This window comes from Cnephaeus nilssonii (assembly GCF_951640355.1).
Source record: "Cnephaeus nilssonii genome assembly, chromosome: 1".
Lineage (NCBI taxonomy): Eukaryota > Metazoa > Chordata > Mammalia > Chiroptera > Vespertilionidae > Cnephaeus > Cnephaeus nilssonii.
Window position 1 is genome coordinate 117,098,532 of NC_137072.1, and position 24,568 is coordinate 117,123,099.

The 24,568-nt window shown below is 64.4% G+C and overlaps 1 protein-coding gene across 1 annotated transcript; it reads right to left on the reverse strand.

Annotated features, from left to right (window-relative positions):
- Positions 1–1,809: 1,809 nt before the first annotated feature.
- CFAP99 (cilia and flagella associated protein 99) lies at positions 1,810–24,361 on the reverse strand. The gene is made up of 15 exons (XM_079765817.1): positions 24,211–24,361; positions 19,113–19,239; positions 15,177–15,321; positions 14,775–14,869; positions 13,886–13,995; positions 12,200–12,371; positions 7,965–8,045; positions 7,395–7,469; positions 6,677–6,745; positions 6,367–6,455; positions 5,651–5,855; positions 4,761–5,147; positions 3,950–4,155; positions 2,091–2,235; positions 1,810–1,985 (listed from the first exon to the last, which is right to left on the reverse strand). Exons 2-15 carry the CDS (start codon positions 19,221–19,223, stop codon positions 1,869–1,871), a joined length of 2,007 nt encoding a protein of 668 aa, XP_079621943.1. The 5' UTR covers positions 19,224–19,239; positions 24,211–24,361; the 3' UTR covers positions 1,810–1,868.
- Between the last annotated feature and the right edge of the window lie 207 nt (positions 24,362–24,568).

Genomic DNA, 24,568 nt, shown 5'->3' on the forward strand with positions numbered 1-24,568 from the left:
GCAGCCCACCTGCCGGAACCCGGAGGAGGCACTCGACCGGGACCTCGGGAGCGCCAGGAAGAGGCGGCCCTTCTGCTGCTGCAGGCTGGGGCTGCTATGAGTTTGGAGCCAGCTCCTGGATCAGGCATGTCCTGAAGTCCACCCTACCTTTCGATTGCCAGTTCTGGGAGCTAATAATTCCCCTTTTGAATCTCTTGGATCTCCGGAGGGACTCTCTGGACAGGTCATCATCAGTATATGCCCTTGATATCAAATGAAATGGGTTCGAGACAACACATAATATAAGAAATGTCATGCTTATTTCTCTAAATGAAATTTAATCTGCTCCCAGCTCTAATTTAAATATATATATATATATATTTTTTTAATTGATTTCAGAAGGGAAGGGAGAGAGAGAGAGAAACATCAATAATGAGCCCTAGCCGGTTTGGTTCAGTGGATAGAACTTTGACCTGCGGACTGAAGGGTTCCGGGTTCGATTCCTGTCAAGGGCACGTACCTTGGTTGCAGGCGCCTCCCCAGCCAGGGCTCTGGTCAGGGCTCATGCAGGAGGCAACCAATCGATGTGTTCCTTGAACATCGATATTTCTGTCTTTCCTTCTTTCACTCTCTAAAAATCAATGGAAAAATATCCTCGGGTGAGGATTTAAAAAAAAAGAAACATCAGTGATGAGAGAGAATCATTGATCGGTTGCCTCCTGCATGCCTCCTACTGGGAATCCAGCCCACAACCTGGGCATGTGCCCTGACCTGGAATCCAACGGTGACCACCTGGTTCACAGGTGGACACTCAACCACTGAGCCACACTGGCAGGGCTCCCAGCTCTAATGTGCCAGGGAGGTGGGAAATTCCTCTTTTTACCAGCCTGAGTTGTGGGCAAGTCCCGGGGTTCTAATGCAGTTCGGAGTACTGGGGGAGAACTCTGTTCTTTTTGCTCTTGTCACTTCGAGTGACCTCCCTTCCTGACCCCACTGTCCTGGGGTCCAGGCTCCCCCTCGGAGGGGTCATCTTCTCTGCAGACCCAAGCAGGGTGGGGGTTCTGCCCACCTGGCAGTTTCCAGCCCCGCCCCGTGGGCTTGCCCACAGTCGCCTTCCTGGGCGTGGCAGCATAGCCAGCCTGTTCCCAAGGCCACGCCCCCTCCAGCCTGGTGCTGGGACCCAGGACCCAGGAGAATGAACCCGTCCCTGTCCCCGGCAGGCAGGTGCCCAGCGGCTCAACCTTGCTCTTTGGGTGATGCTGAGGGGATGGGCAGTGCTCAGCTTTGGGTCCTGGTTCTGGACCATGTCACCTCACCTCTCAGCACCAGTGTTCACCCACTGAATAGGGGTGGGGGACAAGACCGACTCCAGCCCACACCCCATTGCTGTTGGGTTTACATGAGAAGAGGCATGAGAGGGGCCAGCTCCCAGTGGCTCAAGGATCCTGGCCGCTCCTCCGACCAAACACACCCAGTCTTCGGGGTCCCCAGGTTAAGCCACTGGACCCTGGACACAGTGCAGGTTGCAGGTTTCTACATGCAGGGGCGTTCTGGCGCTGGAAGCCGGGGAGCAGGGCACGGTGGGTGCAGGGAGGGGAGGTGGCACATCAAATACGGGCGGGTTGACTTGACTCCAAATAAAGAGCGGGTACTCCTTTGGCATCAGGTGGTCTCCATCCCGCGTGCAGCGTTCCATCCGGCAACGCCGCTCTGGGCAGGTGGAGCCTGGGGCGGGCGGGGCGGAGGGGAGGGGCGGAGGGGGCGGCCGAGCGAGAGGAGGCGCACAGGCGGGTCGCACGCTTTATTACGCGGGGATCTCGGGTCCAGGGACGCGCTGGCCCCGCTCAGGCCACGCGGGGTCTCGGGGTGCAGGGGCGCGCTCCCCCCGCTCAGGCGGTCTCCAGGCGGCTCGCGGGCCCACAGGCCGAGCTCTCCCGCTGCAGCGCCCGCAGCCTGCGCTCGCGGCTCTGCTCCAGCTTCAGCCAGCGCTGCGCCTCCAGCTGCGCCTGACGCCGCGGGAGGGGGAGAGGGTCGGCGCGGGCAGGCGGCACCCCTGACACTCAGTCCCCCCGGCTCCCCCGCCGCCCCCCGCTCGCCGGTCCCGGGCTCACCCGCGGCTTGGGGCGCGCGGCCCGCGAAGCCGGCACCGTCAGCTGGGCCGCCTGCCTGCGGCGCTCGGCCACCTCCTCCATCCGGCGCTGCAGCTCCTGCACGCGCTCGTCCCGGGCCGGCGGGGTCTCCTCCTGCCCCCTGGACCTGCAACAGGGTGGCTTAGCAGGGGCCTTGCCCGCCGGGGGTGGAGTGGTGGGCGGGAGAGGAGCTCTCTGACATGTGCATGAACCATGTGTATTTGGGGTAAACAGGGGAAGCTCCCTTTTTTACCCTCCCCGCCCGCGCCCCCTTGCCTAGAAGTAACACCTCGGACATGGTGCCGTCTTTGCAAACCTTCCCGCCATCCAGGCCATTTCCTCCGGAAGGAGACGCCTATATAGGCTGGCGGCTGCCGCCTTCCCTTCCAGGGCCTCACAGCCCCAGGCCTGGGCAGGTGCGGTTCCCTCAGCGCCCTGCTGCCCGGCTGCCTGCAGCCCGACTGCCCACTAAAACGCCCCTAACGTCCAGCCGGGCGTCGACCTATGAACCAGGAGGTCAGGGTTCGATTCCCGGTCAGGGCACATGCCCGGGGTTGCCGGCTCGATCCCCAGTGTGGGGCGTGCAGGAGGCGGCCGATCCATGATTCTCTCTCATCGTTGATGTTTCTCTCTCTCTCCCTCTCTAAAATCAGTAACAGTATCTTTAAAATAAATAAATAAATAATCGCCCCTGATGAACTAACACAGGCGGGGGGCTGTCAGGGCGGCCGGGAGGGGTGAGGTCTCCCAGGCGCACCCCGCCCCGGGGAGCCGCACGCCGCCCCGGGGAGCCGCAGCGGCTGTCCCAGGCGTCCTCTGAATCGTAACCAGGGTAGCAGACACGCAGGCCACAGCACCGGATCTGCGCTGTCCGTCCTTCTGTCCACCCCACCCCGCGGCGCTCAGACACCTCCTCTGGAGCTGTGTGTGCCAGCCGCTGGGCCAGGCTGTGCTGACAGAACTGGGTGCCGCCTCCCTCGGGGTCAGGCCAGGGCCCGAAGGCCAGCCCATCCCGGGGCTGACACCAGCCGCTGCCTGACCGGATGCCATGGACAGCCACGCGGAGTTGGAAAAGTCACCACAGGGTTCCCCAAACAAACAAAAGGGGGTCCTGCACATGCTCTGGGGAGAGGGGCGAGGGGAGCAGGACGCTCCAGTCCCATATTTGCGTGATGTTTCAAAGGGAAAAAGTTCCGGCAACAACTCAGGACCCCGGCGGCATAAACAGGACATCAGACACCAGGGCACCCTGTGAGCCGAGCTGGCTGTGCCCGGGGCGCCCCGTGAGCCATCCTGGCTGTGCCCGGGGCGCCCCGTGAGCCGTCCTGGCTGTGCCCGGGGCGCCCCGTGAGCCGTCCTGGCTGTGCCCGGGGCACCCTCTGAGCCGTCCTGGCTGTGCCCGGGGCACCCTCTGAGCCGTCCTGGCTGTGCCCGGGGCACCCGGTGAGCAGTCCTGGCTGTGCCCGGGGCACCCTCTGAGCCGTCCTGGCTGTGCCCGGGGCACCCGGTGAGCCGTCCTGGCTGTGCCCGGGCTGCGCTCTGCAGGACAATGCTCTGTTGCGGAAGATGCCACCAAAGTGCTCAGGGACCAAGTGTCAGACGCCTGCAGCACTTCTGGAAGATTCCGCAGAGGAAGGTGAAGAGCCAGCTGGCTGCGGGCTGGGGCACTCGGCACAGGTCGGACCATGACCCAGATGCACAAGGACCGGATCTAGGTCATGGGCTCCCGCCGTCACCGGGTTATTTCCTCACCTTCTCTGTACCCTAAGGCTTGGCTGATAAAACAGCAGGGGTGGAGGCACTGCCTGGGCTGGGGGGGCGGGGCGGGGGAGCGCACCCACCTCAAGGCCGCAGACCGCCCCATGGCCGCGCGGCACAGCGAGATCCGCTCCAGCGCCGCCTGCAGCTCCTGGCTCCGGGCGCGCTTGCCCTGGATGATCTGGTCTCGCTTCTCCTCCTCCTCGCGCTGCTGGGCCTCCTTGAGCAGCGCCAGCCGCTCCCGCAGCTCCACCACCGACATCTCCCCTTCCAGGCCGTGCCCCGGGATCTGGGGGTGGGGCCCCCCCAAAGCGCCACAGCCTGGGCCAGCAGCTCAGCGGCCCAGCGTGTCCTGAGCCTGGCCCTGCTCTGCTCCTCCTGGTGCCCCGCCCGCCTCCCCTCTGCCCAGTGGAGTCTGGGGAATGTCCGCCCTCCGGAGGCTTCTCCGGCCCGGGCCCTCAGCAGCCCAGACCCCGGGGTGACTGCACATCTCAGCCCAAAGGGAGCTCGCCAGTGCCGCCCAGCCGGCCCGGCCCAGCCCGCCCCGCCTCACCGCGCCGGCCGGGCCTGCGGTGGAGCTCTGCACACAGGCTCCCCACCTGCCTCTCCCTGCACCGCCCGCCCTCCTGGGGAGTCCTGGGCCTCCTGAAACGTGCAGCGAGGTGAAGCCCACCCTGTCCACACCCAGGAGCCCGGGCCCGTCCTCAGGGGTCACCAAGGTGTCCGACAGGACTGTGCCCTCTTTTCCAGCCCCAGGCCTACAGCGCGGCAGTGTGGGGTCGCAGCTGGGCAGGATGGAGCTCGGCGTGGGTGGAGGTGGGCATCGTGGGCACGCCCTCCCACGGCAATGCCAGGCGCAGGGAGCCACGGGAGCCCCCGGGGCTGCGCACCCACCTGGGTCAGGTCCACGAGTTTGCCCTTGCGCGTGGGCTGTGTCTCCACGGCCCGCAGGTGGGCGATGAGCTCACAGCGCCGCCGCTGCTCCTCCCGGGCCGCCTCGGCGCCGCGCTGGTGCAGGGCCAGCGTCTCCGCGGTCAGCTCCTGGGCTGGGGGCCGAGGGTGCTGCTCAGGGTCCCAGGCAGCGGGCCGGGCCTCCCTCCAGGACGTGGCCCTCACCGACCTGCACCCGGGCCGCCTACCCGCCTGGCGCCGGGCCCGCAGGAGCTTCATCTGTGCGGCCTTGATGTTCTTCTGCTCCTCCACCGCCTGCTCCACCCGCTCCTTCGCAGACCGCTCCTCCTGCAGGCGCCGCTGCGCGCATCGCTGCATCAGCTCCGCCATCTGCGGGGACGGCCCGTCACAGCCCCTGCCCACCCGTGTCCCCGGGCCTGTCCCAGCCCCGAAGCAGCGCAAGGTCTGGAGGGCTGAGGGGGGACAGGGACACGGCCAGGGACTGAGGGGGGACAGGGCCAGGGCCAGGGACTGAGCGGGGACAGGGACAGGCCAGGGGCTGAGGGGGGACAGGGCCAGGGGCTGAGGGGGGACAGGGCCAGGGTCAGGGGCTGAGGGGGGACAGGGCCAGGGTCAGGGGCTGAGCGGGGACAGGGCCAGGGGCTGAGGGGGGACAGGGCCAGGGTCAGGGGCTGAGGGGGGACAGGGCCAGGGTCAGGGGCTGAGCGGGGACAGGGCCAGGGGCTGAGGGCTCAGAGGGGACAGGGACATGCCAGGGGCTGAGGGGGGAGGCAGGGAGAAGTGACCAGGGCCAGCTGCGAGCCCATGACCACAGGAGCGCAGCCACGGCCGGCAGAGCTGGATCCTGGGTGGCGGCCAGGCGGCGCCCTCACCTCCTCCTTCTTCTGGGCCGCCCGGCGCTGGTTGTGCTGCAGCAGCTGCTGCCGGGCCAGCGCTGCCTCCTCGCGGCTGAGCTGCCCCTGCAGCCGCCGGCACGCGTCCGCCGCCCGCTGCTCCGCCCGGTCCTTCGCCTGCATCTTCTGCTGCCACTCGAGGAACTCGGAGAAGTCCCCGGCCCCGTCCATGAGCCTGTCCACCCTGCGCAGGAGCGGCGGCTCAGGGCCTCGCGGACGGGGCCTGCACCGGCCACAGGGCGGCCGCGGGTTCCCGTGGACACCGGCCCTCACCGCGGGCAGCTCCGCACCAGCAGCCATGCCACCCGCCACACTGCCCCCTGCCCCACCCTGGCACCGCCCTGCACCCACATCTTCCCACCCCCTTCCTCTCCTCTCTCCTCACCCGTCGGTCGGGCACCATCCCTCTGTCCTCCCGTCTGCCTCTCACCCACGCTCCCACCCACAGCCCCGCTTCTGGGGCCAGAGCAGGGGCTGGCGCTGGCGGTTGGGGGGGGCTGCGCTCCCGGGAGGGGCGGGGGAGGCAGTGACCCTGAGGCCGGTCCGGGCTGGGCCGCTGCCTCCTGAGCCTGCTGCACCCAGAGCGTCTCCCTCACTGAGCCGAGATGGTCTTTCTAGGGTGCATCTGTGACCCCACACCAGCCTGCTGCGCTCCCCTCCCCCCCCCCCCGCCTGCCCTCACCCTCCTGCCCCACCTCTGCAGCTCCTTCTCCACCTGCCGCTGGTACAGGGCCCCTTCCCGCAGGATGGCCGTCGTGTTCAGCTTCACCGGGACCTCGTTGGGCTGCGGGCGGAGGGGGGTGCTGAGATGGGGTGCCTGGGGGGCAGCCAGGGCCCCGCCCTCCGGCCCCCACCTCTGCCCCCGCCCAAGTACTTCCCTCTGTGGGGAGGGGAGGGCTGTGCTCACGGCTCTGCTCTGGCCCTCCAGCCCCAGGAGGCAGAACAGGCGAGAGGTGGGGGCTCAGGGACCCCCACACCCACTGAGCGGTAAGGAGCACCCCTCACCGGGTAGAAGGTCAGCTTCGGACTCTGGCGGATCAGGGGCGAGCACTGCAGCCGCAGCTTCTTGGAGGCCTGCGGGCGGCAGGCGGCCCCGAGTCTGCAGGAGCCCCCCCCCCCACTACACCCCTCCTCCCTCCTCCCTATACCCCTCCTCCCTCTCCCCTACACCCTCCCCTCCCCCCCCCCCGCGTGCATTCTGGGAGGCCTGCCCTGCACACGAGCTCCCCCGAACCCGGGGCAGCACCTCTGTCCTGCAAGGCACCCCCAGCCTGTGGGCACTGGGCTGCCCGGGAGGACCAGGCAGGGTGCAGGGCCTCGGCTTCACCTCCCAGCGGCTCGGGGCTGCCCCACAGCCTGTGCGGTGGGCACCACAAGCCACGGGGGCAGAGCTGGTAAAGGCCCCGAGGGAACTCAGCAGTCACCCCTGGGGGGCATGCTGCGTGCCCACCCCCACCTGCCCCAACTGCAGGGGGCCCCAGGGTGGGAGGCAGGGCCGGGCCAGCGCCCTCCGTGTCCTGCCCGTCACGCTCTCCTGACGGAGGAGTAAATGGGAGGGTGGGAGCCTGGCATCACCCAGAGGGGCCCGCCAGAGGCTTCCCGCCCACGGAGCTCACCCGCCGGGCCGGGCTCTGGGAGCCGGGAAGCCGCACGGGGCCTCAGAACGGCGCCATGAGCCCAGGCCTGGGAAAGGGCCCCTGAAGGCGGGGGGGCAGGGAGTCACCTGCAGGGGGGGCTCCCTGCGGGCCCAGGGCATCGCACAGCGCATCTCCTCCAGGTTCGCCTTCAGCAGCAGCTCCTGGGGGGCCAACGAGCGGCTCAGCCCCACGGCCACCACCCTGTGCACGGCCCAAGGGATGAAGGTACGGAACCGGCTCCCTCCTCCCCTCCTCCCCTCCTCCCTTTCCTCTTCCTCCTCCTCCTCTTCCTCCCCCTCCTGCTCCCTCTCCCCTTCCTCCTCCTCCTTCTCTCCCTCCTCCTTCGCCCCTCCCCTCCTCCTCCCCCTCCTATCCCTCCTCCCCCTCCTCCCCCTCCTCCTCCTCCTATCCCTCCTCCTCCTCCTCCTCCCCCTCCTCCCCCTCCTCCCCCTCCTCCCCCTCCTATCCCTCCTCCTCCTCCTATCCCTCCTCTTCCTCCTCCCCCTCCTCCTCCTTCCCCTCCTCCTCCTCCCCCTCCTCCTCCTCCCCCTCCTCCTCCTCCTCCCCCCTTCCTCCTCCTCCCCCTCCCCCCTCCTCCCCCTCCCCCCCTCCTCCTCCTGCCTCTCCAGGAAGACAGGTCCCCTGTGGTGGCTCACCTCCGCCTTCCGGCGATTGAAGCTCTTGGTCATTTCCAGCACCTGCGGCTCCCTGGGTGGCTGGTAGGTGCCCCTGGGGACCTGGTGGTGGGGGAGGAAGAGCCACGGTCAGAGGCTGCAGTTGAGGGTGTGCGGATGGTGGGGCCCCGGGTGGTGGGCGGGGGTGGGCTGTGGTCCCCACCCAGGAGAGGGGGGCTGGAAGGGAGGACTTGGAGCTACGCTGGGACCGTGGGTGCTGGGGTCATCCTGGGGAGGGAAGGACAGGCAGCAGCAGGAAGGAAGGTGGCCCAGGCCCCGGGACCCAGAGGGACAGGCCGAGGACTCCTGACGGGGGGGGGGCGGGGGGCGAGGCCAGGAGTGTCCTGGGCTCCCGGAGCTGCCGGCGAAGGGCAGGGGCCCAGCACGGACACAGAGAGAGCAGCGCAGCCCAAGGCCCGCCACGGACCCTCAGCGACCCGAGGGAGCAGTGTGGGGGGAGGGGCAGGGCCGCCAGAGACCCTGGACTCCAGCCTCCAACTCCGCGCCCTCTCCCCTGCGCTCTGAGCAGGCGTGAGAACTCATCCTGTCCAAACCTGAAACCTCCCCCTCCCCCAACCCCCTCCCCAGCCTGACCCTGACGGGGTCCATTCCGGCCCACATGGTCTCGGGGTCCTCCTCGTTGCCCCCAGCACCTCTCTGTCTCCAACCCCATCGCCAAAGCAGTCCGGATGCTTCAGTTCTCCAGCCGCCACCTCTCACCCTCTCCTTTGCCTGCCTCGGGGGTGTCCTGGCTGCCCCAGTGCCTCCTCTGCCGCCCCCTCTTCCCCTCCTGCCTCTGCGTGTGGGCGGGAGGCACCGCCCCAGGGCCTTCGCCTGCGCCGCCGCCTTCTGCTGTGCTCTTCCCTAGACAAGCCCTGGCTCACCGCCCACCGTCTTCACCCCACGGCGCATCTCATCTCGTCTCATCTCGGGAGGCCCAGCTCCTCCCAGGCTTCTCACCCCTGCCCCTGGACGGCCTTCCCTCAGCACCACCCCAGCTAACACACCACGGACCACGGGTCCTACTCGTCCTGTTTGTTCTGAGTCCATCCTCCCTGCCCCCGGAGGGAATGCTCCATGAAGGCAGGGCCTGGCACACACTAGGCTCCCTCCACACGTGCTGAGTGAGCGGGTGAGTGAACTGGAGCGGGCCCTCTCCCAGGAGGCGAAGAGGGTCCCGGGCATGGAACAGGGCAGGGAGGCTGGGGGAGGCGAGCCTGTGGCTCCAGCACAGCCACCAGGGACCCCAGGGGGGATGGCTGGCCACCAGCATCTCACAGTCCAGGCCGAGAGGCACACACACAACTGAGGGTCAGGGTGGGGCATGGTGGAGGGCACGCAGGGGCCAGGAGAGCGGGAGAGATGCAGCTGACAAAGACACTGAGCCTGGGGATCGGGGGCCAGAAACATTGAGGGTCCTACCCACAGGGTAACTGTGGGCTTGCTCAGCAACAGACCCCTGATCATCTGTCCACCCACCAATCCATCCATCCATCATCCATCCATTATCCATCCATCCATCCATCCATCCATCCATCCATCCATCATCCATCCATCCAACATCCATCCATCCATTATCCATCCATCCATCATCCATCCATCCATCCATCATCCATCCATCCATCCATCCATCATCCATCCATCCATCATCCATCATCCATCCATCCATCATCCATCCATCCATATCCATCCATCCATCATCCATCCATCCATCACCATCCATCCATCCATCCATCCATCCATCCATCCATCCATCCATCCATCATCCATCCATCCATCCATCATCCATCCATCCATCCATCATCCATCCATCCATCCATCCATCCATCCACCATCCATCCATCCATCCATATCCATCCATCCATCCATCCATCATCCACATCCATCCACCATCCATCCATCATCCATCCATCATCCATCCATCCATCACCATCCATCATCCATCCATCCATCATCCATCCATCCACCATCCATCCATCATCCATCCATCCATCCATCCATCATCCATCCATCCATCCATCATCCATCATCCATCATCCATCCATCCATTATCCATCCATCCATCATCCATCCATCCATCCATCATCCATCCATCCATCCATCATCCATCCATCCATCCATCCATCCATCCATCATCCATCCATCCATCCATCATCCATCCATCCATCGTCCATCCATCCATCCATCCATCCATCCATCATCCATCATCATCCATCCATCCATCCATCATCCATCCATCCATCCATCCATCATCCATCCATCCATCGTCCATCCATCCATCCATCATCCATCCATCATCATCCATCATCCATCCATCCATCCATCCATCATCCATCCATCCATCCATCCATCATCCATCCATCCATCCATCCATCCATCCATCCATCATCCATCCATCCATCGTCCATCCATCCATCATCCATCCATCCATCCATCCATCCATCCATCCATCATCCATCCATCCATCATCCATCCATCCATCCATCCATCCATCATCCATCCATCCATCCATCCATCCATCATCCATCCATCCATCCATCCATCCATCCATCTATCCATTATCCATCCATCCATCCATCCATCCATCATCCATCCATCCATCCATCCATTATCCATCCATCCATCCATCCATCCATCCACCATCATCCATCCATCCATCCACCATCATCCATCCATCCATCCATCATCCATCCATCCATCCATCATTCATCCATCCATCCATCCATCCATCTATCATCCATCCATCCATCCATCCATCATCCATCCATCCATCCATCCATCCATCCATTATTCATCCATCCATCATCCATCCATCCATCCATCCATCATCCATCCATCCATCATCCATTATCCATCCATCCATCCACCATCATCCATCCATCTATCCACCATCATCCATCCATCCATCCATCTATCCATCCATCCATCCATCCATCATCCATCCATCCATCCATCATCCATCCATCCATCCATCCATCCATCATCCATCCATCCATCCATCCATCATCCATCCATCCATCCATCCATCATCCATCCATCCATCCATCCATCATCCATCCATCCATCCATCCATCCATTATCCATCCATTCATCATCCATCCATCCATCCATCATCCATCCATCCATCCATCCATCCATCTATCATCCATCCATCCATCCATCCATCATCCATCCATCCATCCATCCATCCATCCATTATTCATCCATCCATCATCCATCCATCCATCCATCCATCATCCATCCATCCATCATCCATTATCCATCCATCCATCCACCATCATCCATCCATCTATCCACCATCATCCATCCATCCATCCATCTATCCATCCATCCATCCATCCATCATCCATCCATCCATCCATCATCCATCCATCCATCCATCCATCCATCATCCATTCATCATCCATCCATCCATCCATCATCCATCCATCCATCCATCCATCCATCTATCATCCATCCATCCATCCATCCATCATCCATCCATCCATCCATCCATCCATCCATTATTCATCCATCCATCATCCATCCATCCATCCATCCATCATCCATCCATCCATCATCCATTATCCATCCATCCATCCACCATCATCCATCCATCTATCCACCATCATCCATCCATCCATCCATCTATCCATCCATCCATCCATCCATCATCCATCCATCCATCCATCATCCATCCATCCATCCATCCATCCATCATCCATCCATCCATCCATCCATCATCCATCCATCCATCCATCCATCATCCATCCATCCATCCATCCATCATCCATCCATCCATCCATCCATCCATTATCCATCCATTCATCATCCATCCATCCATCCATCATCCATCCATCCATCCATCATCCATCCATCCATCATCCATCCATCCATCCATCCATCCATTATCCATCCATTCATCATCCATCCATCCATCCATCATCCATCCATCCATCCATCATCCATCCATCCATCCATCATCCATCCATCCATCCATCATCCATCCATCCATCCATCCATCCATCCATCCATCCATCCATTCATTATCCATCCATCATCCATCCATCCATCCATCCATCATCCATCCATCCATCTAGCCACCATCGAATGCCCCTGTTCTGGTCTGAGTCAGTAACCCCTGGCTCTGGGAGGAGCCCAGCCCCCACTGGCCGACAGGGCTCACTCTCCCAGCCTGGACGGCCTGTGCCCACGGCAAATGGCTGGCTGGCACTTACTGGTTTTGGCTTGGCCACGACAGGGACAGGCTCAGGTATTGGAATGGCCCGGGGCCTGGGAACAGTCAGGTTGAACTTCTTGGGCTCCGTGGCCTTGGCCTTTGAAGGAGGGGGCTGAATGGCCACCGCCCCCTCCAGCTGGTTGATGAGCCCCTGGACCTCTGGCTGCCATCTTGAAGGCAAAGGTGAGAAAGGCTGCTGAGGCTTCCTCCTAAGCCGGCTGGCAGTGGGGCCCTCGAGACCTGAAGGGCCCCCAAGAGCTTGGCTCGGCCTCAGGGTGGGGGTGGCAGTGGAACCCCCAGCCACTCTTCGCTGAGTGCCTACAGCTGGGCAGGTGCCGCACCACCCACACCGAGTCTTGCAGAGCAGTATGTTCTGGGACAGATTAGGAAACTGAGGCCCGTGACATCACTGTCCCAGGGAAGTGGGGAGCTGGGAGGACAGGGAGTGGGGAGCTGGGTGGACGGGGAGTGGGGAGCTGGGAGGACGGGGAGTGGGGAGCTGGGAGGACGGGGGGTGGGGAGCTGGGAGGATGGGGGGTGGGGAGCTGGGAGGACGGGGAGTGGGGAGCTGGGAGGACGGGGGGTGGGGAGCTGGGAGGATGGGGGGTGGGGAGCTGGGAGGACGGGGAGTGGGGAGCTGGGAGGACGGGGGGTGGGGAGCTGGGAGGACGGGACAGAGCAGCCCCCGCTGCTGGAATCCAGGGCCTCTGAGGATGAGCCGCAGTTGGGACGGGAGCTACTCTGGGCTGGGGGAGGTGGCAGGGGCAGGAAGCCCAGGTGGGGTGCCCTGGAGCAGGGGTTTGGGAAGGGCCCTGCTAGGCTGCCCCAGGCCTGGTCCCCCTTTCATGCCCCCACACCCCATGCAGGCACAGCTCACCATCACCCACCTGGCTGGTCTCCCCTCCTGGGGGCTCCCCGGGGGCAGGCAGCAGGGTTTCGAATAGCTCCTGCCCCCGCTGAGGAGCAGGCTAGAGGGAGGGAGTCACGTCCGAGGTGCAGGTGGGCAGGGACAGGTGTGTGACGGGCTGGTCCCGGGGGGCAGGGGAAGGTTGCACATGGGGTGGCCGGGGGAGGCGGGCAACCTAGAAATAGCTGGGCAGCTGGCAGATGTGGCTCTCAGGGCCCAGCAGATCCAGCCACAGGTGAGAGCCCTGAGGGTGGGCATCGCGTCCAGCACGGCTGGGACTGAGGACGGGCCCTGCCTGGGGGGCCGCCTTCCCTGGACCGGGCCTCCCACACACGCTGACCCACACGTCTGCCTGTCCCAGGCGGGTAAGGTGGCCCCCGATCCTGTTGGAGGGCAAGCAGTGGGGGCAGCCGCACCCAGGCCCCAGCAGCTGCCCCGCGAGGCCAAGGGCAGGGCCAGGCCTCCGTGCTGGCCCTTCTGCCCGCACCAGGGATCCCGGCACTGCCCGGGCCTGGCCTGAGGCGCGGGAAGGCAGCGAGGCAGCTGTGGGGTGGCGGGCCCAGCAGTGGTGCCCTGGGGGCGCCAGACAGAGGTATAGGCCAGGATCCACTGGGAGCTCCCCCCCCACCCCCGTGCCCCCTGAGTTGGTGGGAAGAGGCCGGGCAGGCCTGGAGCCCCACAGGTCCCTGAGGTCCCAGCCCTTCCTCCTCACCCCTCCGCCTGCCGTGAGCAGGAGGGGACCCCCCAGGCCATCGGAGTGGGCGCAGCCCCGCCCACCTCAGCAGGGGGGCCGTCCAGGTCTGCACCAGCTCCTTCTCGTAGATGAGGCTCCACTCGTCCTGCACCCACGAGTTCAGGTTCAAGGGGTTGAAGAAGAAGCTGAGGAACTGACGGAGGAGTGGGAGGTGGGGGCTCGGCCCGGCACCCACACCTGGTGGCCCTCCCGGGAGAGTCCGTGCCCGGGGGCCGGTGGGGCTCACGCACCAGGAGAGACCAGCGCGCACGCCGGGCAGGAGGCCCCTCGGACAGACCGCCCTCAGCGGCCCTCACGCTGGGCTGGGGCGCCCACTGTGGGGGGGCTGCCCTCACCAGACGGCCTCTGCTTACAGTGTCTGGCGCTTGGGTCAGCCTGGCTGGAGGTGGGCTCACTGGGAGGCCCGTGCCCCAGCCACTCCCTAGAACCTGGAGGCCTGCACCCCACTTCCAGGGAATTCTTGGAACTGCCTGCCGCCCCATCCCTCCACGGGCTCTGGAATCCACACGTGGACGGACGGGACCGCGCCAGTTCAGCAACCTGCCCCCTCCCCACCCAGGCAGTGCCAGTGGGAGGGTCCCGGGAGGCCACCTGTCCCCCAGCCCTTGCTGGGGAGGCCCAGGACGGCCATGGCTTCTGAGAGCTGTTCCCAGCTCCCACCCTCGGGCTGACAATCTGGTTTCAGAAGACATGGGACCCGGTTAGCTTCCCGGTGGCGGCTGCCACCTGAGCCGGTGGGGGGGGGGTTGTAGTGGGGGGGGAGTGGGGCAGCTGGAGGCACAGACCAACCGGCGGCTGGCTATGCACAGACCCCGTGTCGGAACACAGGACGAACCGGCAGCTTCTCGGTAAGAGCCGGGCAGGTGCGGGCGGCGGGACGTCCCGGCCCGGGCTGTGGGGCTGGCGGCTCACCTTGCGCATCTTGTCCGCCGGCTGGGACTTGACGATGCTGCTGAAGAGCTGGAAGCCGAGCTCCTGGAGCTGGAACGTGGCCAGGTAGCAGGTCACTGGGGAGACAGGGCGGCACGTGGACGGTGTGCCCGCGAGCGGGGGTTGGGGTGTGACCTTGGGGAGTCGGCCAGAGCGCCCCGTGGCCCCGGGCTAAAGCTGTGGCCAGGACACAGGGGTACGGGGACCCCGTCCCAGACGGGGACAGTCTCAGCTTCAGAGCACGTCCCCCCACGCTCGCTCAGGATTTCAGCCGGTCAGTCCTGGGAGACCCACGGCCTCAGGCCCCTGGGACGCCCCGCGGGGCGGCGAGGGCTCCAGCGGGGACGGGGGCGGGCGCCGTCGGGGTGAGCAGGCGCGGCTCACCCAGGAAGCGGTTGTAGTCGGCCCACAGGCAGAGCCGGCCCTCCTGCGCGTAGAAGGCGTCCACCACAACCGCCAGCGGCTTCCGGTACTCCAGGCAGCCGGACAGCACCTCCAGGACGAAGGCCTGCTTCTCCAGGCTCAGGGCCTGCGGGAGACACAGGCTGGGGCCGGGGCCGGGGAGCAGGGCGAGGGCGTGGGGGGAACGGGTCCCGTGGGTCCTGGGCAGCGCTGGCAGGTGGAGCGAGAACAGAAACAAACACGGAGAACCGCCCGCCAGGCGTGAGAAGGCAGGCAGGGCCGCCCTGCAATCCCACCACGTGTGGTTGTCGGGTTTGAGGGAGCAATTGAGTCCACACCCCTCCCCGGGGAGCTGGCTTTTCAGGTCCTCTCACTGTGGACGTTCCCTTTGCTGAGACCACATCGCACTCGTGCTGACCACGTCCGTTCCCTCCCCTCCGGGTCTGCATAAAGCGGCCTCCGCCCGGAGAAATCCCGCCAAGAGCCGCGGACCGCCCTCACGGGGGCTGGAGCCAGCCGGGCTCGGCCACCTGGTGTGCGGATGATCGAATACATTCATAATCCCTCCCCACTCCGGCCTCTGCGTTCCTCCTTCGGCCACCGAACAGTGGTCCCAGGGAGTCAACCAAGAGCAGATGGCGGGCTGGGGGCGGGGCGGGGCGGGGCGTCCCTGTTTAACGGGGACAGAGTCTCAGTTGGGAAGATGGAAAGTCCCGGAGGCGATGGTGGTGACTGTGCTAACGCCGCTGACCGGGGCGCCTAATGATGGTAAGATGGTCAATTTCATGTGTGTATTTTCACAATAAAAACAGAGCAAGCCCCTGTAAAAGTTGTCAAATGAATGAATAAAAAATCCCCACCCTCCCCCCCCCCCCCAAAAAAAAGAATGACAGCAAGGGGAGGTCCTGTGGGTGCTGTCCTGTGGCCGGGTCACTGCTGCTCCCTCCAGAGTCCCCAGCGGCTCTGCGTCCGGGTTCCCCAGACAGAACCCCGAGGCTCACAGCACAAGGCCAGCTGCCGAACAACCCCCGCCCCCCCGCCCCCGCTCCTCCAGGGCCTGCCTGGCCCCGGGCTCCGGGCTCGCTCCTGCTCCGGCTGCAGCTGCAGCGGCTCCTCCTTGCTCGGCCTCTGTGTCAGAGGGCCTCAGGCCCGACCCTCCCACCTCCTGAGGATCTGAGTCCTTCCTGATGCCTCTCTCTCACCCGTGCCCCATTGGAGGCGAGGGGGTCCCGGCGGCTCTCGGCCCTTCCTCTTCCCCACCCCTCAGTCTATCTCCAAACCAGCCGCCAAGAGGTTCTTTTAAAATAGAAGTCAAGCCCTGGCTGGTTTGGCTCAGTGGATAGAGCGTCGGCCTGCGGACTGAAAGGTCCCAGGTTCGATTCCGGTCAAGGGCATGTACCTTGGTTGCGGGCACATCCCCAGTAGGGGGTGTGCAGGAGGCAGCTGATTGATGTTTCTCTCTCATCGATGTTTCTGACTCTCTATCCCTCTCCCTTCCTCTCTGTAAAAAATCAATAAAATATATTTAAAATAAAATAAAATAGAAGTCAGAGCATGTCCATCCTCCCTCAGAACATTCCAGGAGGGGTCCTTCCGATGGCCAGCGAGGCCCTGTGTGCGGGCCCAGCTCTCCGAGTTCCCGCCGGTCAGCCCCGCCCACTCCGGCTGCGCTGGCCTCCCTCTGTTTTTCTAATAAACGGGTGTCCCCTCAGGGCCTCCGTGCAGGCTGTTCCTTCTGCCTGCACGCTCTTCCTTGCAGGCCTGCTCCCTGCTCCTGTCGGGTCTTTGCTCAGTTGCCACCTGACCTGGGACGCGTCTGACCAGCCGTCCCGTCAGACGCTGCCCAGGCCCCTCGCCCAGCAGCACCCCTGCTGGCGGATCACCCTTCCCTGCTGGGATGTAGCTGGGTGCTCACCAGATGGGGGAGGGAGCGCCTTGTCCCAGGGGAGGGGGGTCCTGCTCTGGGTGGGCTCTGGTCTCAGCCACCCGGCTTCTGCCTCAGTTTCCCTCTCAGGTTCCCCTGACCCCTGGGCTGAGCCCCCACTGGAGGGCACCGGCCCAGGCCCCCCTTGAGCTGATTCCACGTTGTGAGAGGCGGGCAGGGGGAGCAGGCCGGGGAGAGAGCAGCCGTCACAGGGCCGGCGTGGAGGTGCGTGACTGTGGACGCCCGCCGACAGCGCCTGCCCACGAGGCTCGGACCACAGCTGCTCCACCTGCCGGGATCACGCCCGCGTCCGGGCAGGGTGCCCCCGGCCCAGGGTCCGGAACACGCAGAGCCCAGCAGGAAATGACACCTGCCCCGGTGCCAGGCTTAGCCATGGCCAGGTCCACGCCTCTGGGGAAGATCAGCCCCTCCCGTCAGAGAGGGGGGACCGAGGGGGTCAGAGGGCGCCGGCCGGGTCACTGGGGCTGGGCTGGGAGGCGCAGGGAGAGGCCCGAATCGTCCCCGCACTGGAGCTGGCTCCTAACTGGGCCCGCCTGGCAGCGAGGCCAGAGGGCTGTGGCCGCCCCCGGGGCCTGAGTTCAGAGATGCGACCCTGAGCCCCTCCCTCTTGCTCTGCCCGCCTTCCCTCCCGTCCAGGGCTGAGCTGGGCCTTCCCCACCCTGGCCTCACCCCTGGACTGGGAGACTGCCGGCTGCCGGTCACCCCTGCCAGCCGGGCACTGACCGCTCCTTCTCCCGCTCGGAGCCCACCTGCCCGCTGCCTTCGCCCAGGGTCGTGGGAAAAGAATCCCCAAACGATTCGTGGTAACGGCCCGGCCTTCAGTCGCGTTAGGAAATAAGGACACTGGCTGGACTGCTTCTGCCTGAGCGGCGGGCAGCGGAGGTCAGAGAGCTGCAGGGACTGGGTCCGAGGGCTCTTTTGAAGCTGGAGCAATGGCCGCACGTGGTGGCTGATGGGGAAGCCAGGGGCCTGGGGCCACAGCCAGGGCAGTGGCGGGCGGGGGGGGGGGGGGGCTGCAGGCGGGCTCTGGGGAGCAGGCGGCAGGATGGGGTGCCCTGCACTGCAGAACGGGTCAGGCCTGGGGAACTGGGTCCCAGAACCCCTCCGGCCCCGATGCGCATGCCCGCCCGGCCCCCCGAGGCTTCCTGCTGCTGCACACAGGGCCCACCCCAGGAGGGTGCAGCAGAGGCCACGCCTGAGCAGGCGGGGGCTGCGGGGTCACCTCCTTGGGGGCCACGAGCTCTCACAGGCCCTGCCAGCAGCGCTAACAGCCAGGCTGCAGCTGGCAGTGAAGGCAAACACCGTCAGTAACGCGTCTGCCACAGCAGCCCCGAGGGTGGTGGCGACGGGGGCACAGGCCAGGACAATCGGAGCAGCTTTCCCTGCTCACGGGGCCTCCTGCGCCTGCTCCACCTAACGGGTGTGCCCCCAGGCCTGGGCGGGACCCCTGCAGTGCAGGCACCTGCCCCCAACAGCTGGCAGGTGGACAGGAGGACCTGAGGCTGCCGCTGGGGTGGTGGGCGCAGCTGGAGCGAGGACAGACCTGGAGGACAGCCATCTCCACGTGGACGTGAAGTGGGCCGTGCGGGGAAGAAGGGCAGGGACCCCCGAGGGGGCTGAGCTCTGGTGGGCCGCCCGGGGCCTTGGGGCCCTGGCCAGTTGGTGGGCAGACACAGCACAGCAGGGGTTACGGCCGAGGGCGGCTGGCGGCGGGCACAGCACACCGTGGGGCTGGAACAGCGGGCAGGGCGTGGGGTGCCCTCTAGCCGACTCTCTTCCGTTTGCAGCTGGGGACAGCAAGACTGAGGACACAGGAACGCCGCCGGGGCGACTGGGGGTCTGTCCCCACCAGGTGGCCCACAGGCCCGGCCGGCCTCGCCTGTGTCAGGAGGAATCCGAGGCCGCTCCCTCCCCCGGGGGCTGCGACCTGGGGTGCTGCCGAGGGGTCCCGGAGCCCGGCCACGCCGACCCACCTGCAGGGAGGCGGCCGCGTCCTCCAGGAGCTGCTCGGCACTGTCCTTCTCAGGCTTAAACCGGTCCAGCTGCTCGATCACAGTCTCGATGCACTTTCCGTGGTACCCCATTTTCCCGGGAGGCGCCCTGCAAGCAAACCCCACAGGTCACACCCTCCACGGCCTCCGACCCCGGCGGCCAGGACCCTCGCCCACACGGACAGGAGGCCGCCGGCAGCCCGGCCCCGCACCGGGCGGGGAGAGGTGAATGGGAGGGGGGGCCCGGCTGTGGCCGCCCCGGGCCACTTCCTAGACCGTGTCCCTGCATCCTCTGCCGCCCGGCCCAGGCTGCCCCACGGGTCCCCAAACCCCACAGCTGTGCACAGGCCGGGACCTCGGCCCGGGGTGCAGTCAGGGTTACTCCACAGGCCCTGCCCAGCGGGACGTGGGACCTCATCACAGAAGGCCAGGGCAAGAAGACCTCAGGTCACCCTGTTCGACACCCCCGTTTTCCTGATTTATTTTGTTTGTTTTTCGACACCCCCGTTTTAAAGATGAGGGAGCGAGACCCAGAGAGGGGGCGCAGCGGCAGTGGCCAGGCCTGGGATGGGCTCCGAATGTCCTGGCAACCCGTGAGCTGGAGGCGACGGCGTGCCCAGTGCCCCAGGGAGACCCGGGAGGGACTGTGGGGTGGGGCTGGGCCAGGCCGTGCTCAAGGGGCGGGCTTCCTCTCAGGCCCCCGGTTCCACGCTGGCCTGGCAGCTACTGCTGGCTTCCTGGGCACCAGCTATCGGCCAAGCCAGACCGCGTGCGTGCGCCCTGGGGCGGGGTACCCAGCAGGTGCCGGGGACGTGTCGACGGAGTGAATGGCAGGATGTAAACACACAGAGGACCACGGGTCCGAAACGGCGCCCTGAAACGTGCCTGTGACACCCCGGGACAGCCCTGCCCGAGGTCACGTTAGCGCTTGGTAAGCCGTCCTTTCACAGATCCTTCGCCTTCAACCACGCCCAGTGCTCCTCAGTCACTGGGCATCCCGGGGCCACAGTGTGCTCACTGAGCAAGCAGACGGGAAAGAGCACAGCTGTGCTGAGCCGGGGAATGAGGGGTTGCCCTGCCTGTGGAGTCCCTGAGGCCTAGCACCTCCGCTTGACCCGTGACCCCTGGGGATGAGCCCCAGCTGGTGAAGACGCACCCGTCAATGTGGTGAAGGGGCGACACCCTGGCATCTGGGGCTCGCAGGGAAAGGAGTCAACCAGGATACGAAGTCTAACCTAGAGCCCGGCCGGACCAGGAGGTCACGGTTCGATTCCCGGTCAGGGCACATCCCGGTTGTGGGCTCGGTCCCCGGGGGGTGGGGGTAGGGGTGCAGGAGGCAGCCAGTCAGTGATTCTCTCATCATTGATGTTTCTCTCTCTCTCCCTCTCCCTTCCTCTCTGACATCAATAAAAATATTTTTATGTCTTTATTACATATTATGTTATAAACAATGTTCAGGATCAAGTTTTTTTCTGGCCCCTGGCCCCCTGTGGTGGTCATGGGGGGGCTACCCTAGGAGGGGCCCTCGCCCCCCTTCCTGTGTCTGCCTTGAGCTGGGCTCTGCCTGGAGGAATGACCCGGGCCTCCTGCACCTCACGAGGCGGGGACAGTGGTGGCCTGCGTGTGCGCAGTGGGAGCGTCCCCTCCCGTCCTGGAGCCTGACCCCTGGAGAGAGGGCGGTCCCAGGGGCGGGCAGTGATGAGGCCAGTCAGGGGGCAGCCAGAGAAACAGGCCCCGGACGGACGGACGATGAGCGCAGGGGAGGGTGGGGGGGGGGCTGTGGAGGGTGGTGGGGAGGAGCTGGGCTTGAATCGCCTCTTCTGCAACTCGGCCCGGAGCAGCCACGTCGGGAGGGTGCACGTCACAAAAGAGGCTCTCAGGTTGTGGATTCCCACGACAATTAGCCTATGAACTTGGTCAAATACTCACGTCTTGCCCTGGCACGTGTGGCTCAGTGGAGAGAGCGTCGGCCTGCAGAATGAAGGGTTCCGGGTTTGATTCCAGTCAAGGGCACGTACCTCGGTTGCAGGCTCCTCCCCAGCCCGGCCCTGGTCGGGGCGTGTACAGGAAGCAACCAAACAATGTGTTTCTCTCACATCGATGTTCTCTCTCTTTCCCTCTCCCTAAAAATCAATGGAAAAATGTCCTCGGGTGAGGATTACAAAAGTACTCACATCCTTCGGGTTGGAAATACTAGTAGGTATTAATGTTCATCAACTCTGCTGCGTGCCTTCAGACCCCGGCTGTATCTATGTGATATTTTTGCAATCCTCACCCCAGGACGTGTTCCCCGATTTCAGAGGGAGAGAGAGAAACATCGATCCGCTGCCTCCTGTACACGCCCCAACCAGAGATCCAACCAGATGTGCCCTGACCGGGAATCGAACCCGAAACCTCTCAGTGTAGGGGATGACACGCCAACGAACCGAGCCACACCGGCCAGGGCTCGGCTTTATTTTATTTTATTTTTAAAAAATATATTTTATTGATTTTTTACAGAGAGGAAGGGAGAGGCATAGAGAGTTAGAAACATCGATGAGAGAGAAACATCGATCAGCTGCCTCCTGCACACCCCCCACTGGGGATGTGCCCACAACCAAGGTACATGCCCTTGACCGGAATCGAACCTGGGACCCTTCAGTCCGCAGGCCGACGCTCTATCCACTGAGCCAAACCGGTCAGGGCTCGGCTTTATGTTAATGGTGTGAAACCAGCTATGAGGGCAGTGGGATGGAGTTCCCACGTGTGCTGATTTTTTGGGGGATTGATTTTTAATTTCACTAATCAGGGCTCAACTATCTCAGATGCAAGGAAACTCCGGGGTGGGCTGGACCGACGCTTCCCTTTTCTTAGCAAATCCGACAGAAAGGAGAGTTAAATTTTACTCGAGACAAACGAATCCAACACCCTCAAGCACCAGAGTCGCTTCCTTCCCTTGGATCCCAAATGTGTCTTAATTAAACAGATTCTGTTCCTGGCTTTTAATTCCGATTAAAGCCAGTCTCCCGAGGGTTGCTGCCACGACGCGCTCTGATGGCTTGTGCTCACAGCACAGGCGCACGGGGCTGTTCTGCTGGTTGTTTTTCAATCGACGCTCTCCCTTTCCTCCCGAGGAAACAAAATCCTGAGTTTCCGTTGAGCCTTTTGCAGACTCCCTGGCCGCTGGGCACGAGAAGTGACAGGGTCTGAGACGTGTGGAACGTCTCTGTGTAAGGGAGGGGCACACCCTTCTCTTGTTTCCACCCTGCTGCCTGGACCCAGGAGGCGATGGCAGGAACTCAGGCAGCCATTCTGCGCCGTGAGGAGCATGTAAGGACGGCAGAAGGGCGAGCTAGAAGGGCCCAGGTCCCTGAGGAGTTTGGGGGGGGGGGTCCTCCCTCCCAGGATCGCCTCCCTCCGGATGTCCTTTACGGAAACACGAACCATCTTATTTAGGCTCCAGTGATGCGGGCTTTTTCCTTCCCTGCAGCCGAAACCAGTCCTACCCGATAGCCCACTGCCCTGAGGTCAGCCTTCACCCCAGGCCGCTCCACACTGGGCAGGAGCCTCTGAGCAGCAACAGCCGTCCCGGCCTTGGAGTCCGCCAAAGACAGACCCACAGAGGACAGTCCACCACGTGTCCACCCGAGTTCTCACGCCGGACCAGGCGGCTGGGGGAGGGGCGGGTTTTAGGGGGAAGAAGGAGCGCGCCGCGGGACACGCTGAGTTTCAGGGGCTCTGTCATACACCTAACGGGCGAAGAACAGGGGGAGGGGCTTGGGCTCCCAGGGCAGGGCCGGGGCTGGAGATGGGAGTGAGGGACAGGTTGGGAGAAACGGTTGTTTGTGAAACATGACGGCAGGGAGCCGCCCGCAGTGACGGAGATGCTTCCCAGGACCAAGTCTGGAGGCTCTCGTGTTAGCAGTCGGAGAGCCAGAGGAGGCGTCAGCCGAGGAGACGGGGAAGAGCCACAGGGAGCGGCAGAGACTGCGGTGACGGGTGACCCGGAGCGGGTGATGCTCCCGGCCAGGGGCGGTGTCTGGGAGGGGAGCACGCAGCGGTCACCTGCGGCTGGCCGCTCACGAAGAGGGGGGCTGAGCTCCATCACTGGGTTTAGCAGCATCGAGGTCAGGGACGACCTGCCGGACAGCCTCGGAGGAGGGGCTGGCGTGGCGGGTTCAGGAGAGAGGAGGCTGAACCGGACTGGAGATGAGGCAGCTCCAGAGGGGGGTGCGCTCAGGGGAGCCGCGGCTGGGTGGCAGCTGGAGGCCAGCGGGGAGTCAGGCAGGGTCTCAGGCACGGACGTGGGTGACCACCAGCACCCAGAGAGGAGGAGGGGGAGACACCCCTCTGCTGCCTCCTGTACTCACCCCAACCAGAGGTCCAGCCGGCAGGGCCTGCACCCTGACCATGAACTGAACCCGAAACCTTCCAGTGCACTCAGGAGGCTGCCTGCCCAGACGCACACTGACTTGAACGGAACAGAGGGGCCAGGGGTTCCGGCACCATCCAGGCACCCCGACCCTGTGCCCCCTGTGCGGGGGTAACAGGCAGGAGCGCAGAGAGCACATTCTCTCTCGGGCGGGCGCCACGCCCCTCCTGCTCCTAAACCAGCCCATTTCAGAGCAGCCGGAGGGGCGAGGGGTGGGGGCAGGGAAAGCGCGGGCCGTAGGGGGCAGACCCGGCCCTGGATCCCCTCTCCCTCTCTGTGCCTCAGTTTCCCCGGCTGACAGTGGGATTTAAAGCGAACGCCCATACTTGTTTTCAGCGTCTGCTCCGCACATGATAGGTTCTCAGATTTTGGTGACTGTTTTTATGGATCCAAATTGGGGTACCGTTGCCGGGGGGAGGGGGGATTGTGAATATTGGGGGGAATAGTGAATACCCTTTTTTCCCTTTAAGTCCGGTTTACTGTGGCGATTAAAAAAAAGAGCGCCGTTAACTTTAGTCAAGGAGCTGGGAAGTCCAAAAAGGTGGTGACCGCAAGCAAGGAGGCGGGGAGCAAGGACGCGGGGAACTGCCCGCAGGTGGTGGGGCGGGGCGGGGCGGGTGCGGCACAGCCTCGCCCCTCCACTCCGGCCCCACCTCTCCGCCTCCGTACCTGCCTGCGGGCGGCTCCACGGCGCTCTCGAACCTTCTTTCTCGCCTCCACCCGCCGCCACCGGGGCTGCCGGCACGAGAGGGCGCGAAGGGACCCGGGCGTGTCGGTGGGTGCCCCGCTTCGCTCCTGCTCCGCTGGGATCCTGCAAGCACCCGGGCGTCTGCCGCAGGTGGGAAGAAGGGCGTGCCGGTTGGGTGTCGTCGCCTAGCAACCCGCATCACGCTCCGGCGCCGTAGCGAGAAGACTACAACCCCCAGAATGCCTTGCGCCCACGGCGCGGCAAAGGGCTCCGCGCACAGGGCCCCGCCCCTGCGATGCCGGACGGGACTTGTAGTTTCCAGGCCCCGCTAGGCGCCCG

Excerpts from the sequence above, each read along its gene's own strand:
- CFAP99 (XM_079765817.1), bottom strand. The coding sequence starts at position 19,223 with ATGGGGTACCACGGAAAGTGCATCGAGACTGTGATCGAGCAGCTGGAC. Across the intron at positions 6,746-7,394 it reads GCAGGGAGCCCCCCCTGCAG|GCCTCCAAGAAGCTGCGGCT; the intron begins GTGACTCCCTGC and ends TGCCGCCCGCAG. Across the intron at positions 5,856-6,366 it reads GTGGAGAAGGAGCTGCAGAG|GGTGGACAGGCTCATGGACG; the intron begins GTGGGGCAGGAG and ends GCTCCTGCGCAG.